Here is a 16,467-nt window from a genome sequence, read left to right as displayed (position 1 = left end):
TCACTGCATAGCAAATTTCAGTTGCTAGTACAACTAAATGTGATTGAAATTCGTAAAATCGAAACTTTTCATACTTCATTCTTTCCGAGAAAAGAAGTAAATATTTCTCAACAAAAATGGAGTGCAGTAGCGTAGCTTGACTAACGGTGAGTTAGCAGCGCTACAGGAAGCCTAGTTTTAAGGGACATTATTTTGGCTACTGGGGAAAAATGGATGGCGTATGCCAAGGAGACTTGCTTGTTTTTTTGCGAGCTGCTTGCTTAAATACGTTTAACACCTTCATTGAGATAAAATTTTACACCGAGATGAAAAAGTATAAAATTGTATTGTGTACGATTGTATTTCCCCTATGAACTACTTGAAACAGAGTTAGCCTCAAACTTTAAAATGTGGAAAACTCCTGTAGCGTCTACAATATTCTCACGAATCATAAACTTTGTCAAGTTTTGACTGAACAACATAATGTTTTTCTTTCATAAAAAGGGTTTATCCTGTTTTAATCATGAGCGATTATTGAGGCATTAGTAAAAGTTTGCAAATATGGTTCTAAATTGAAAGAAGTATATGTGATACTTGCACAGGAGTCCTTTTTAAAACCTTATACAAATTTTATTAAAGATTTTGACCCTAGATTGAGATTGCCTTTTGTGTTTGATGTGCTGTGTTTTGTTACTCATAAGTTAATTTGATGAAATTTCCCATTAAGTTAATTTCTTTCTGTGAATTAGTTACCAAATAAAGTTGCTACCATTGTTTATCACTTCCAATCTGCATTTTCTTTGCAGCGATTTTAAATAATTGATGCTTATCGATAGTTAATTCATTTTTACTATTTATTTACAGGTGTTGATGTGACTGCCAACCAAGATGAGATATCTGATCATGAAACGTTCCAGTTGGAGTATGACTCTTCTACGAAAAGGTGGTACATTAGAACTATGCAAGATCGCTACTGGACACTTGAAACTGGTGGTGGTATTCAAGCTGCTGGGGATAAAAGGTAATATTTCCCATCCTCAAAAGATTCGACTCACTATTTCATCATTATTTTATGTGTTCAGTTACTGGTTGCATGTAATTATAATTCATCCATAATTATAGGTCATCAAATGCCCTGTATGATCTGGTATGGCAAAATGATGGATCCGTTGCTTTCCGTGCTAATAATGGGAAATATATTGCAACCAAAAGATCTGGACACTTGTATGCAAATGCAGATACTGTGGAAGAATCTGCTAAGTACTACTTCTATTTGATAAATAGGTAAGTAGTATCCCATCTGAGTTTTTGCCCTGGTGGTTGTAACCTATATAACTAGGGCAGAGACCTAGCCACAAGGAAACACCATCTCCGATTAGATTACTGGAGTTAAGTAATGGATGGAAGCTGAACAACTCCACATGCTGAATTGTGCTTTTGCCCTCTTTCTGCCTGTGGTAGGCTGGTGAAGCAGTTTGGCACAATGGACCCAGGGGTTAAGTGCCCAGGGCTCCTGTTAAACACTCACAAACCAGCAATCATCAACCTATGTGCATACCTAATATTAGTAGACTATTGATGATTTTGGAGGGTAATCTAAGACTGAAGGATTAACTCAGGCATGGGTGGCTGCTTGGATCAGCTAATCACTACATTTTCCCTTGAAATGTACGATGACCTATGACTGTCTATATCAGTAGTTAAGTAGCCAAAGAAAAAGTAAAAATCCTATCTTTAAATATTTAACAAAATTTTATGGTTACTGTTTTTTGATAATCATACTAATGTGAAACTGATTCAAAGGAAAACAGAACTGAAAGTGTTCAACTGGACAAGATAGTTAACATATTTAAAAGTTATGTGAAATGCTTGGAATATAGTGGAGATAAACATTGAAAAAGTTCCAAAAAAACTGCGGGAGATGCTGCAACAGTAACTTTAGTTCACAGATTAACATGAAATCCATTATTATGGTTTAAATTCATAATTTATGTTGTTTAAATCAATGAAAATATACAATATTCTAAATTGCATATGCTTAATATATTGAAACCATGCAAAATGGGGTTACAAAAGTTTTAGATGCCATTAAATAATGAAAATTTCTCCTATTTTAAAATTAGAACAATGTATCATCAGTGATTTTGAAAATTATACTTTTGTTTAAAACATTGAAAAATAAAAATTAAACATTTTTTAAAGTAGGTGTTCATTTGTTTTTATTCTAGATAATTTTCCATTTTTATTGTTACAAGAATTTAAAAAATTGGATCAGCTTTATAAAAAATCCATAAACACAATTATCATCCCAAAGATCGGTTTGGTAGGTGATGATAGAGTTCACCCACTATTAAGCCCAACGGCATGTGAAATTCACTCATCAGGGTAGGGGGGCCAGTTCTTTTGCCTGTGCCGGCTATGATTTCCCAGGAAGATCTGGTACCCGAAAAATCACAAAGCTTGGGTAGAGCTGAGGGTGCCCAGAGAGGCGTGCCTGGGAATTGAACCTGGACCCTCCACTCATTGGTCCAATGCTCTATCCCTGCACTACTGTGACAAACTGATCAGCTTCATCTATATTAAAATGTTTTCCATTTTATAATGTGAATCATATTCCACGACTTACACCCTGGGATGGCAGATAAGCTTGTCAATATAAAATGTGAAGTATAAAGGTACTTCTTAGCAAAAAAATTAAAGATAGTTTTTGATAGATTGCATTAATTGTAAGTTACTAATAAGAAAACATATTAGCATGGTTAATTGGTAACATAAAATTTTACACTAAGCTATAAAGAGTGGGTTGGCACGTGAACTCATATGGCAAGCATCTGTAAGTGAAAAAAATGGTTAATTGCGTTGCATTGTAAACTTTGTCTGTTTTTTGGGCACTGTCAGCAAAGCAACATCTTAATGAGACATTATTTGCCCCAATTTTACTCCACAAATAACTTTTGATGGGTGTTATATTGCACAATCAATGCCATTCTAAAAGAATGTCCTTGTGGTAGTGCTACCATTATGGGATACTTTGGTAAGGTTAGGGTCAAGTTATGGATTGGGGAAATATTCTTTTCAATCTCAGATTTTAAATTAAAAGAGTATGTGATGATTTATTTTGTTATTTTAATACCTAGATATTTTTAATGCAATAAATGAAAATCCACCAATTGTGTTACCTAATTGAAATATTTTATATTCTTGTAGACCAATCTTGGTGCTAAAAAGTGAGCAAGGTTTTGTCGGTTACAAGAGTGGATCCTCCAGACTTGAATGCAATAAGGCTATATATGAGACGATCCTCGTGGAGCGAGGAGAGAAAGGCATTGTGTACTTTAAAGGTGAGGTGATCTTATCTTAAAATGTATTTCTCAAAAATTAGAGTTAAATCATTTTAAATGATTATGAGAACATGAATTAATTCCACAAACTTATTGAGTTCAGGTTTTATGGGCAGCATGGGCTCAGGTTATATAGTCCAGGTTTTATGAGCATCTCATAATAAACTTGAGGTTTAATGGCTGTGTTTTATAATTGAGATAAATATATAGCAATTAATTAAGAAAAAACTTGAAATTAGGGCCATTACATGTGATTTTCTTTGTGTAAAAAATGGTGGCCAGAATATTTTAAATTAAAGATATTTAATTAGTACACAAAACTACTTGCACAACTTCACTTCACCCAAAACTTTGTTGACACTGTATTAATTGAAGTTATAGAAAATGTTTGTATTTGGAAAAAATCAATATTATTCAATGCGATTGTTAATTTTACTTAAGGTTTAATTTTAATTTATACATTTTCATAGTCAATGATTAAACCTTAAATTTAGACTCTCAAAATCTATATTTCTTTTTACTTTATTCCTTGAATTTTTGATGGCGTTCTCTATTCACTGAGTATCAAAATAAAGAAATGCCCTTTAGAGCTCAAACCACATTAGAGGAAAATTGGGGGCAAAAAGGATGAAAGGGGCACATATAGGTCAAGCAAATTTCTATCATTGTTCCATTGTATGACTATTTCACTCTGGTGTATAGTTGCCTTAGTATTTATTCTATGCCAATACCATTATTAGCTTTGTATTTTTTGTTGTTTTAGCTATATTTTTAAGAAAAAACAGGGAAATTCATTCCAACTATGCCAATAAATGGAATGCATACAGCATTATTGAAGCCATTATTCAACATTAGGGTAGTCATTGAACATTATGTTATGCCAATGTCATTATCAAGTTATGCCAAAAATTAGATATTACTATTCAAATCACACTATTTGGTACATACTCGTTTTATTGATAGGTTTTCCATTCTGAGAAAATAAGTTCATATTTTAATTTACGATTGATTTCTCTTAGTTTGATGTTTATGTTTGTGCTTCAACAGTTTATCAGAAAAATAATGGATCTTTATGCATATTTGATACCATTTAAAATTGGTAATAGTGTTTGAATTTGGTAAACTGATAATTTATTGTACTTGAAGACATATTAGCATGTTGGACTGCATTAGCTATTCACAAGATAGTTATGCCTGACTTTAAATATCAAGGGGAAATTTGTGATTAAGATATAATTTATTGTTCTTCTCTTGAATGAAGAAACAACTGATTTTATGCTTAAGTGATCACTTATGTGTATGTTGAACTAAATGCTGAATAAAAAAATTATAGAATGACATAGGACTGCATAATGCAGAGCATCCTTTGACTGATGTATCCAAATCAAGTTTTTATGCTTGCTTGAAACACCAACATGGAGGATATCATATCTCCTAATCCAATTGATATTCTCAGCCAGACTGTTTCCAGTCTTGGGTATGGAAGTCATGCAAACTATAAGGGTTTAGGTATACTAATTTAACATAAATATTCCCTGTTTGGGTGGGATACCCAAGACACAGGAGCTCCCAGTAGTATCAAAAAAATAGGGTGTCATAGCTGGCACTCACATCATACAATGAATACCTACTCATCACTCGCATAATATACTCATCTATTACCAGCGAGACCACAGAATTCAACTTGAAGTTTAGGGTGATTGTAAGAATGGAGCTTGCCTTGTAATGCTCACCTAATCTGTGTGGGATTCCCACATTTAGGAGAGCAGCCCAGTTCCTTGATATGATCATAATTAATTCTTGTGCTTATGGTTGTGCCTCTTTCTGATAATTAAATATTTTCATTTATAGGTCAAAATGTGAAGTATTGGCATGCTGATGGAGAAGGAGTTTCTGCTGATGCTGCAGGCCCTGATGAAGGATTTTTCCTGGAGTTGAGGGACCCAACACACATTTGTATCAAGTCTGCCAATGGAGATTACCTTGCAGCAAGCAAAAATGGAGCTTTCCGTTTAGGTGGTTCTGACTATGAAACAGCAACAAAGTGGGAATATTAAATTTTTTGCTCATCCATTAAGGCAACAACACAAAACCCGCACATTAAAACATTTCTGGGGCCTTTCATTCTTGGCATGTTAAAATATAAATAGAAATATATATTTCAGTATCACTCCATGGTGTTTTTGGTGAATTTTGTTAATTTTATTTGCTGAGACAATGGTTCAGATATTTCTAATGATTTTATCCTCTTGAGGAGTTCATCAGATTCATGCAAATGACATAGGATGATCTTATTAAATTGTTGTAAGTGGTTGGATGTGATAACTATTGCATGCTTTCTCAGTCTTCTGTGGGTTGCTGTTGGCACCAGAACCTCAGTGTTTCAAAGTTTACACTGTAACATCTTTGTCATCTCCAAAATACCATTTAAAGTTTTATTTACCCTAATCATTAATGGTAAATAAATTAAATGGGAGTCACTTAAGTTGCTCTAAGAATTCTCATAGGTTCAACTTTATGCATATTATTCCATCACTCAAATTATTTCAAGATGTAATACGCAGAGCTATTTTAAGTGGTGGCTCCTCAAATGACAACTGGAAGAAGCCTTCAAATCTTCCTGACTAGTAATGTATATTATGCTATCTTTTATCACTATAAAGAGCATAAGAAAATAAAGGAAGTACATGTAAAGTGAAGAAACATTAACAATTTCATGTAGGTATAGATACAAGAAGGGCAAGTCATGTTCCATTCACATTTGCTTGACTTGGAAGTGCTAATTAGCATTTTGTCCAAGGAATGAGTTACTCATCAATCAACTCTTTTCAGACTGACCCTAATTAAATATGCTACCCTGGTAGACTTTAATTAGGGATTTTATTTATTTCTGAGAAAATGCAATTAATAGTACTTGGGCTTTCTTTTAGCTGAAAAATAAAAAAGTTAATGATTGTGTGAGGTGGATTCCTAATCACTCAATTTGTCTGAGCGATGGGAAGTTTTTATTGTGTGTGTAGATTACGGGGAAAGTAATTTGCTCGGGGTAATTTTTTTATATTTTGATACTCTTATATACCTATGATAATCGATGAAATTTACAGTTTTGTACTTAAAATTTGTGAATTTTAATACTTATATTGATTTATATAAAATTATGCATAAAATGATTGTCACACTTGTAGAAAATTGTAGTTGCTTTTCCATGTTACTAGTTCACTTGTTGTAGAAGAACTAGTTTTGCTTTTGAAAACATACAGTGTGTCAGGTATGAAGTGTCTGTGCCTGTTTAATTGGTTATATTTGCCTCATCAATTATTTTGTGGGTTATCAACTGCCAAAATCCTTTTATAACTTACCATACTCCAACCAAACTGCCACTTGGGAAGCCTTGTCTGAATTTTATATGGACTTACAAGCTAATAATGGCACATTTTGTTCATTGTTCACTGCCACATTTTTGATTGAAATAAATTCAGATGCATTTGTTTACAATAAATAAAAAAACAGTTTTTGATGATGAATAAATGAGATGTTTTTACTGTTTAGGAATAGAACTAGTTGGAAACGTCTTAATGACAGGAAAACTATTCACCAGATATTGCATTTAAAAATATTTAAAGGTGTTAGCAGCCAAGATTTGTGGCTACACCTTTCCAGTTTCCTAAATGTTCTATGCTTCTTGAAAAGTAATTACTTTGATTCATATATGCAGAATTTTGTATTTTGAGGAAAGTATTTCCTCATTATAAGCTGTTCAACAAATGTTAACAACACCTGGGTGATTCAAAGGTATTCACTTAAGTGAAGCTCAAATAGATGAAATATTGAATAATGACTCCATTTGTCATGCATTGTAGACTGTGAAATTGTATATCAAATATGATTTAGTGTGCTAATGAAAAATACCTAATATAAGTGGTTTCAGGAAAGTGACATTTCTTGGTTGTATGTAAGTGCTTACCTATCATTACATCGATTATCATTTTAGTCAGCTTTAATATTTAACGTTTCAAGCACTGATTTTATATTATTACGTTGATGTTTCTTCATATTATACCAATGTCATCTTTGATTTTATATGTACAATTTGTCTGAATATTTGCTGTTGTAAAGAGAATTAAGCTTATTTATCATTTTGTATTATATTTGTAGCAAATATTGGATACTATTAAAATGTATTAAATTAACATTCTTCACATTTCTTGAATTAATTAATGATAATATTGCCTGTGTAACCTTAAAGTGAGATCTCATGACAAATTATCCATCAGCATCCTTCATTGACTTCATGTTTTTCCAGTTTTGATAGGTACTTACAAGAATACAAGTGCTTGGAAAGTTCTTGTGAGTCTGTTAATAGTATAACATGGAAAGTGCTTTTAGTTAAAACTTACTGGAGGCAAAGAAGTATTGGATATTTCTTTGCCTCCAGTAAGTTTTACAGTTTCATTGATTTGACACAATTGTTTCATTTCATTGACTTCATGTTTTTCCAGTTTTGATAGGTACTTACAAGAATACAAGTGCTTGGAAAGTTCTTGTGAGTCTGTTAATAGTATAACATGGAAAGTGCTTTTAGTTAAAACTTACTGGAGGCAAAGAAGTATTGGATATTTCTTTGCCTCCAGTAAGTTTTACAGTTTCATTGATTTGACACAATTGTTCAATTTCACCAATCCAATAAATTTACTGGTTAAGAGAGATTATGTTGCTACTCTGGAGCTGATTTGAATTTGTGTTGCTACACCTATATTCCTTCCTTTCTCAGTGTTTATCATTGGTACATTTCTGCAATATGAGGAGAAGCATAGAGTGTGGCTTGGAAATGTGTGACATTTTCATTGTCTCTTTCTACATTCTCCCCCCTGCATACCTCATTTGGACTTTGCAAACATAGACTTGAAGGGCACAAAGTAAGAGAGCTGAAAAATAATAGATGAAATAAATGGCTTGGGTTGTCATGTGTGGCTAATTCCAAATGTTAGGTGCTAAAAATACATACTAGATTAGCTACTCAATTTTTTTACTAATTTGGCTTATTTCAGTTAATCTACCTAACTTTTTAATTTATAGAAAACCTACTCTATGCATCAAATATTGGTGACAAAATTTCATTTCATACATGACTAATATAATTGAATACTTGTATTACAACATTGGTATCAATTTCTAGGCAGTCTACTCTCTATTACATATTGCTTAACCAGCCTCGGAGTCATTAATGTACCAATGGTCTATAATCTTTTTCTAGAATTTTGACCAACAAATTCTTTGTGTACTCTGATTTTACCTCCCATCTCCCTCAGAATTGGCAGCCATTTATAAACCACCATAAGAATTGTCATAGTAGCCGTAAAGTTTCAATGTCATTCAAATTAGAATGATACGAGATAAGTCATATGGGTATAAGAGAAACTTGAACCAAAAGAATTAAAACAGTTTTGACCTGTGACATGAGGCTGCTGTTGCTTGGTTGACCTTAGGATGTGCTAAGTACACTCATTGAGTGTACTTAACATAGCCTTGAGCCTTCAATTAATATGCTTAACTTATCAATGAATTGATATGTCTTCTTGGATGGAAATATCTATGTGAGATTTGGTCAAATATATTCTTTGGCATGCTTTTTATTTGTTGGTTGTCATTGGTAAGGATAATGAAAATGAACTTTTTTCTGTTCTTGATTTTCAGGATTTTTGTCTGAATATACTCTTGAGAACTCAATAACTTATTTGTCCTTGTCATTTGGCTCTTCATTAAACTATGCAGTTTATACTGTAGGGGGTTCCAGTGAAAGTTTACTGAATGGGTTCCATTATTGCTAAAATCACCCCTGCCTTATGCCATTTCTAGTGGCAAAAGTCAAGTACAATTAAGCTTCATTAGTTTATTAGGAACTTCGCTTAAATATTTCAATCTCTTATTATTAGATATATTTAACCACCACTTTGAATGGATAACTGTAATTCAAAGAACCTAAAAGTTAGTGTGGGAAATTTTATAAAAATTGGGAAGCTGAACATACATGGCTGGTGTTAAAAGATTTGTTTTTGCAAAATAAGACTTTGTAGGTATGGTCAGTTTAAAAGCATCATTTAGTTATGCTTTAAAAAAAGGAGAGCATCAGAAGGATGAAAACTCCATGAAGTGAAGAAAATCTCTTCAAAAAAATTAAAAAAGAAAATTCAGTAATTGAACCACTGCCAATAACTTGGATGAAATTCAGGGTTGCCATGCAAATTCAGGACCTCTACCTCATCTTGCATGTATGAAAAATCATAAAATACATAGTTTGCAGTCAATATTGAATGGTGCCTTTAATATATCCTACATGATTGAAGCTAGCCTATTTCCTGAGTCATGTAGCTTGATCTTGGACTGAAAACATCTGGATAGAAATACGATGGCTTAGGAGATTAGGACAGAGAGCATACATTCAGGCTCTCTCTAGAAGTCATGGTGTTCACCTCACTTTGAGTTTTATGGTGTTACCTTACTCTTTTTGTGTGTATTAGCCAACAGTAAAGAGGCCATTCATCAAGAAGAAAGGATCTTTAATGGCCAAGAGTGCCTCAAACCAGAAGATGAAAACAACAAACAAGTAATCACATGTCAATTTCCGGTGCGAGCGTTATTATTCCTAACACATGCAATTCCCCTCCACATCTATTCCCCTGGTCAGCCATGGAACTAACCAACATTATCAATAAATTCCATAACAAATTTAGTCCTGGATTAGATGGCATCCCAGGGATGGTCATGAAAAGGTCATATTTTGCAATTAAATATCAGCTATTATTCTTAATTAATAAATCCCTAAAAACTGGATTTTTCCCAAGCCCACTAAATCAGCCAACATAGTGCCAATATACAAAGGTAAAGGTGGCATAATGGTGATGAATTCTAATAGACCAATATCCTTGTTGAACCAGTTGGGGGAAATATTTGAAATAGTTTTCTATTATCGTGTTTCCATGTTTGTACCGGACCTCTTCTCCACATCTCAACATGGATTTAAAAAAACAAGGTCCACTACAAGAGCCACATATCACATGGGGAATCAAGTACTTTTAGGACTAGATAATAGAACTAAAAATTTAGGATTATTTTTTGATTTCACAAAAGCTTTTGACTGTGTCAATCATCAGCTACTGTTGTATAAACTGAAATGTTATGGTATAAGAGGCACATCCTACAAATGGATTGAATCATATCTAAGTGAACGGCATCAGCATGTAAAGCTCTCAAGAAATGGCTCCAAATTGTTTCTCCTTGTATAGAAGTAACACTGGATGTTCCCCAGGGTTCTGTAATTGGCCCTATTTAAAAAAAAATTATATTAATGATCTACCAGATAAGCATAAGTCCATTAAGGGAATAGACCCATTACTGCATGCTGACGATACAAATATCATTGTGTCAGCCTCCTCTGTGGACAGTTCAAAAGGATGAGCCACTGAAGAGGCTTAGATTTTCAATGAATGGTGTCTTCTTAGCTTCCTAAAACCGAATTAAAACAAGCCCAGCCTGATTTATTTCACTGCAATCTCAGTAGATGCAGCAGATATAAGCATTCCCCAGAATTCCAGGGAGTTATCCTGCATAGAAACATGTCTTGAGAGGAACAAATTCTCAAATTACGTAGAAAGTTAAGTTCACCATGCTTCCTTATTATAAGTATTAGATATTCTGTAAATTTAGAGGCCCTTCTATCCGTTTACTATGGTGAATTTTATTCATGTGTTACTTTTAGTATCCTCCTCTGGGGTTTCTCTTCCCATGTGGGCATAATCTTCAAAATCCAAAAGAGGATTATACGTATTATGAGCAATGCTCCTGGTGATGCAACATGTAAACCTCTCTTCAAAAGACTTGGTTTATTACCAGTACTTTGCATATTATATATATATATATATATATATATATATATATATATATATATATATATATATATATATATATATATATATATATATATATATATATATATATATATATATATATATATATTAAATATCATCTTGCATGTGAAGGGTAATATTTCTCAGTTTAAGTCCAACCACGATTACCATAGTCACAATACAAGGACCTGTAATGACCTACACCAGCCATTTGTCAAAACACAAAATACTGCTCTTGGGCACAAAACAATGAGCTTAAGGTTATTCAATAAACTTCCCCATGAAATCAAATATGAAAAAAAAGTACCCATTTTCAAGAAAAAGCTGTTCTACCTATTAAATAATAATATGCTCTATTCCTAAAATGAATACCTGGAATTGTGACTACACATCAATTCTGGCTTATCCAAATAATATGTAAATATAGTATTGTTTTGGTATGCATACATTCTGAAATTGTGATGTTCATATCTGACATGTCCTATATTTATGTATGCATGAATGTACAAAAAATCTGCGGAAAAATAAATTCATAATTATTATTACATTTAAAAAGCCTCCAATCTATACCTATCATCCTGCTTCAATGACCATGTTTCGGCGCCATACATAACTATGCTCCATATCTAAGTCTTAACGAGCCCTTTCTAAGCATCCTTACTCAACGTCCCTGTAATCAATTCTCACCACCTTGTGAAAGCTTCTTGGCCTAATGCAATGCTCCTTCTTATGTCCCTACTACAACCATTTTGGTCCAAAACACTACTGAGATATATGAACTGTTCTACCTGCTCTAGTTTTTGCCCTCTTTTAGTATTTAACTTAGCCTTTCACTTTCTGGAAATCCACATAAACTTATTTTTATTTACATTTATTCTCATCCCATATCAATCGCCCTGAATTTTCAATTCACTCACCAATTTCCTTTGCCAACAAACAAACTAAAGCTTGGTCATCAGTAAACCTAACTTATTTTATGAATTCCTCACCAGCTTTCTTTCCTATATCCAGTTCTTTCCATGCCTCTTGAAGCTTTTCCTCCACATATACATAGAATAGCACGGGTGATAATTTACAACCCTGCCTTATTCCTCTTCCTAATACTGCCCATCCAGACTCTCCATCCCCCACTTGCACCTGAGCAGTCAGAGACCGACAGAGGGCAGAGAGACTGGCAGAGAGAGGTACAGGTTGTGGATAAGTCTCCTATCCCTCCAATCTACTCCTACTCAAATTCCTTCTCAAAGTGTATGTAGCAGACTTATACATCCTAGTTGTACTATGTTCCTCTTTATTAGTGACCTCATTGTATGGCATCACATGTGCCTCCCCCGAAACTTATCTTTACCAATGCTTTTGTTTGCCCTCCTCTCTATCATATTCTTAATGATCTAGAGAACCACTTCAGTTATGCGGGAAATCAAATTTGTAGCCCCCATATATGGCTGCTTTTTCCTTTTTTAGGATGATAACTAACACTGATCTTTCAAAATCTTCCAGCCAAATTCCTCCCTCTTAAACACTATAGATTATTTCATGAAATCTGTAGCTTTCATATTTTCTCCAACCCTTCAGTGGTTCTGCAGGAATTTTTTCTTCTCACATAGCCTTATTTGATTTCAATTCCATTAATACCCTTTCTATCTCACTAAATAGTATGCCTGGACCTAAGCTATACTCATCAATGTAATATTCTCTATGTCTATAGTTGTTGGCATGATGTCTCAACTATATAGATCCTCTATATATTCATTCCATCTCTTTTGAATGAATGGAATAGATTTACCATCTCTTTTCTGGTACAATAAATAAGTTTCCTGGCTTATTTTTTTATTATTTGCACAGATTTTCCTTTCTTACTTCCTGACATTGCTTTCACCATAGTGTACAGTACATATACCTATTTCATCCTACAAATCGTAAATATAAGAATAAAGAATACCACTCTTATTTGGCATCTAGTTGGTAGATACATATCTAAATAAAATAATTAAATACTTCCTAGCATTCTTTAGCCAGCTGATAGCTAATATATTTGATGCATGTAGAGTCTATGCCGACAAATTTTTTCATTCTTCAGGCATTTAAGATTGGAGTATAGACCCAAATTTTTGAGTTATGAAAAGGAAATTGGCTCAGAATATTCTGCAAAAGTCAGACTTAATGTTTATAGAAGGGAAAATTTTGCAATAAAGAAAAATAAAATAGATGGCTGAAAATTTAGATCAAATATATCTGTGCTAATGTGAGTGCAAAATTTGACATATAATGTAAACAGTATATTGCATTTGAGTCATTTAACGCCATTTCTAGTAATTTTTGGTATAAAAACTCTCAAATATGGATAAAACGGGAGAAAAAGATTTTGCTATTGAAAAATGAAATATTATTTCAATATTTCAAATGTTCATATTAAAAATAAAATATTAAAATGATATATAGCTAAAAAATGACCATGTTTATAAGTGTTAGTTTTCATTAACAGTTTGTATAGCTGAACTAAAACCAATTTAAAAGTTGGTTTAAAATGCTAGGGTGAATTAAAATAATATGGAAAAAATAAAGAGGTATAACTGCGTTATACCCAGATATTTGAACAATTATGGTGGTAATAGAATGACTGCGGTGATAATTTTTTAAAATCAATGCTGAGTGTCGTGACTGATTCAAAGACCAATGGTAAGATTTAACAATAATAAAGGAGAATCTCCTAGAAAAACAAAACTATCAGTGAATATTAAAACAAAAAATTATAGCATGCATTAAAATATGACTATAAAAATGAAAATTATGTTTTAACAACCCTTGCAAAATCTTCCTAATGGTGGGGCATTTTGGTGAGCCACTTCAACTGTTTCCGGGAAATGGCATACAAAGAGAGTCTGCCTATAGAACTGAGAACACATTTATGGGTAACATTCATGCAATATTTCCTTGGACCTGAAAAGGTTCTTTGAGCAAATGAAAAAACTCAGAGAAGAAGAGAGATCATTATAAGAGCCTGCATTCATTACATCTTGACAGTGTCTGGAAAAATATCCAGCATACTAAGAAGGCTCCAAAAAGAAGCCATTCATAGACCACTTGGGAACCTGGAGGATCAACTCATGAGATTAAAAGGCTGGCTCAGCTTTGAAGCTCCAGGAGTCTACAGCATTCACTGTCATTCTGGAGATGCCAACATTGGAAAAAAAGACCAGGCTGAAGGAGTAAAAAAGATATATCAGGCTCTGCCAACTAGTCAAATCTGTGATGGTTGAACACAGTCTCATCAAGACCACACCATTGCTTTTGACAAGGCAAAATTACTATCTCAATATTCAATTTGAACTAGTATTATTATTTGAACAATATTCAATTATATTGAACAAAGTGGACCTTGCACCACTCTCAGTCAAAACCAGAGGGATGTAATACCTCCGGCTTAACCTATATCTCTTATACTGTCTTCTCTGCTATTGGCATTGACTAACCAAGGAAGCCAGCAAAATTAACCTGAGGGAACACACCCCTGAGACTTGGGCTATACAATAAGTAGACCCTGGAGGTCTGTAATCAGGGAGCTGAAAAGGAAAAAGGGAGTCTCAACCAATCGGGAGATGACAAGAAGGAATAATGAACAACAGCAAATCATGTAACACCTCAGCATTTGCTGACTGTATTGGATCGATTGGACAGAAAATGAGAATTAGCACTCAATGCCCTGAGGATGATGGATCATCTGTTGAAACTTCGGCCATGAAAGACTGACCCAGTGGATAACCTGAGAAACCTTCTCCCAGACATAATTCAAGAGTCTAATATTATTAAAATATATCATTCTTTGTGTTGATGGCATCACCTAATGAGCCAGTGTGCAATTCAGGAGGACTGCTACTTTTTCAATCTGCCGAGTTTTTAGTTGGTATGTGTCATCTCCTTGCAAGGAGTTGTTTATCCAATGCTCATTTTTTCACATCCACAAAGGAGAGTATCTTTGGTTTTTCATCATCTATAAATTCCATCCTAGGTCTTCCTCTAATCCTTTTTGCTCTATTCTTCCCTCAATCAGATTTATACACCAATCTTAATGCCTTGTCAGGTGTTCTACTAGTATGTTTCTTCTGTTTTCTATTGCTTATGTCAACTGGAAATTTTCCCTCACTCACTTCAGATCTTCTTCATTGCTCACTGGTCAAGGCATTCTTCAACCATTGACACCAGCACATTTAAAAAATTTGAAAACTTTGACAAATTATGATAAATTCCAATTTCTTTGCAAAATTGTTGAAATTCTTCTCTTGTAAAAAGTGTTGCCTTGTCTGATACAATGACATTTGGAAAACCATAATGCAAGAACACATCTTGATGTATTTCAATACATTATTCATGTTCACAATAGTGGGATCAAGCATGGCTCGATTCCCATCCTATTTGATGTTACATTGATATTAAGGAGGAAAATATTCTCTAAAGGAGCTGCATATTTGATGTGGGTTCTCTGTCAATTCTTGTCTGGTTTCTTCCAGATGCATTGGGTGGACTTCTGATGCTGGCACAGGCCATGGATAAATGACCCATGGAGTCATTGTCTTTTTCCATTGATTTAAAATAGCGATTATAAGGAGGAAGTTGTTTTATCTTCATTATTCTGATGTGTTTGGTGAATGTACTGCAAAACTATGGTTTGAAGGGCTTGTGGAATGGTGATTTGCTGATTGTTGAATAAAGTGTTATTTCCAATACTAAAATCTGTCTAATGATCATTGCTTCCACGTAATACTTATAGAGTATTAAATAAATATGGATCATTAATCATCTTGTCAAGGATTATTTGAAAGCCTTAACTTATAGAAGAAATTCTGAAGATAGTTTCCTGATATGAGGGATGAACTTCTTCATTAATTAATGCATCACTGACTTGATGAGTGCATGTGATAGTTGGTCTGAATTGGCATTGTCGCAACCCTTTTTAGATATGACTTTGTAATTGAATCTGTAGGGGGATTCTGGATATCCCTGTAGATGTGCTGATATCATTTGAGGAAGTTTTGTGTGTTGATGGTAGATTTAAATCAACAGTTGATTATCATTGATAAGTTTGAATGGGCATATGAACAGACACTGCTAAAAATGGTCAACAGCAAAGGGGATGGCTAAAGCTTCTCCATCATGTTGCAAATATTCTTTTTATCATGATGTGAATGCAATCAATCTTTCTCAATTGTTAATGATGTGGGATAAAACTCCTGCTGTACCTGTTG

At 33.6% G+C, this 16,467-nt stretch overlaps 1 protein-coding gene across 1 annotated transcript in view; it reads left to right on the top strand.

The window, feature by feature from the left end:
• sn (fascin domain-containing protein singed) overlaps positions 1-7,474 on the top strand; it is a 144,685-nt gene extending 137,211 nt beyond the window's left edge. Inside the window, exons 6-9 of the mRNA XM_071588399.1 lie at positions 844-1,000; positions 1,102-1,263; positions 3,187-3,320; positions 5,172-7,474. Coding sequence (XP_071444500.1) covers positions 844-1,000; positions 1,102-1,263; positions 3,187-3,320; positions 5,172-5,377 — 659 coding nt within the window. The 3' untranslated portion in view covers positions 5,378-7,474. The remainder of the gene's footprint in view (positions 1-843; positions 1,001-1,101; positions 1,264-3,186; positions 3,321-5,171) is intronic.
• The last annotated feature ends 8,993 nt before the right edge of the window (positions 7,475-16,467 follow it).

Source organism: Hetaerina americana, unplaced genomic scaffold (genome assembly GCF_022747635.1).
Source record: "Hetaerina americana unplaced genomic scaffold, ioHetAmer1.1.p SCAF_3, whole genome shotgun sequence".
Classification (NCBI taxonomy): domain Eukaryota; kingdom Metazoa; phylum Arthropoda; class Insecta; order Odonata; family Calopterygidae; genus Hetaerina; species Hetaerina americana.
This window is presented reverse-complemented; position numbering and strand designations above follow the sequence as displayed.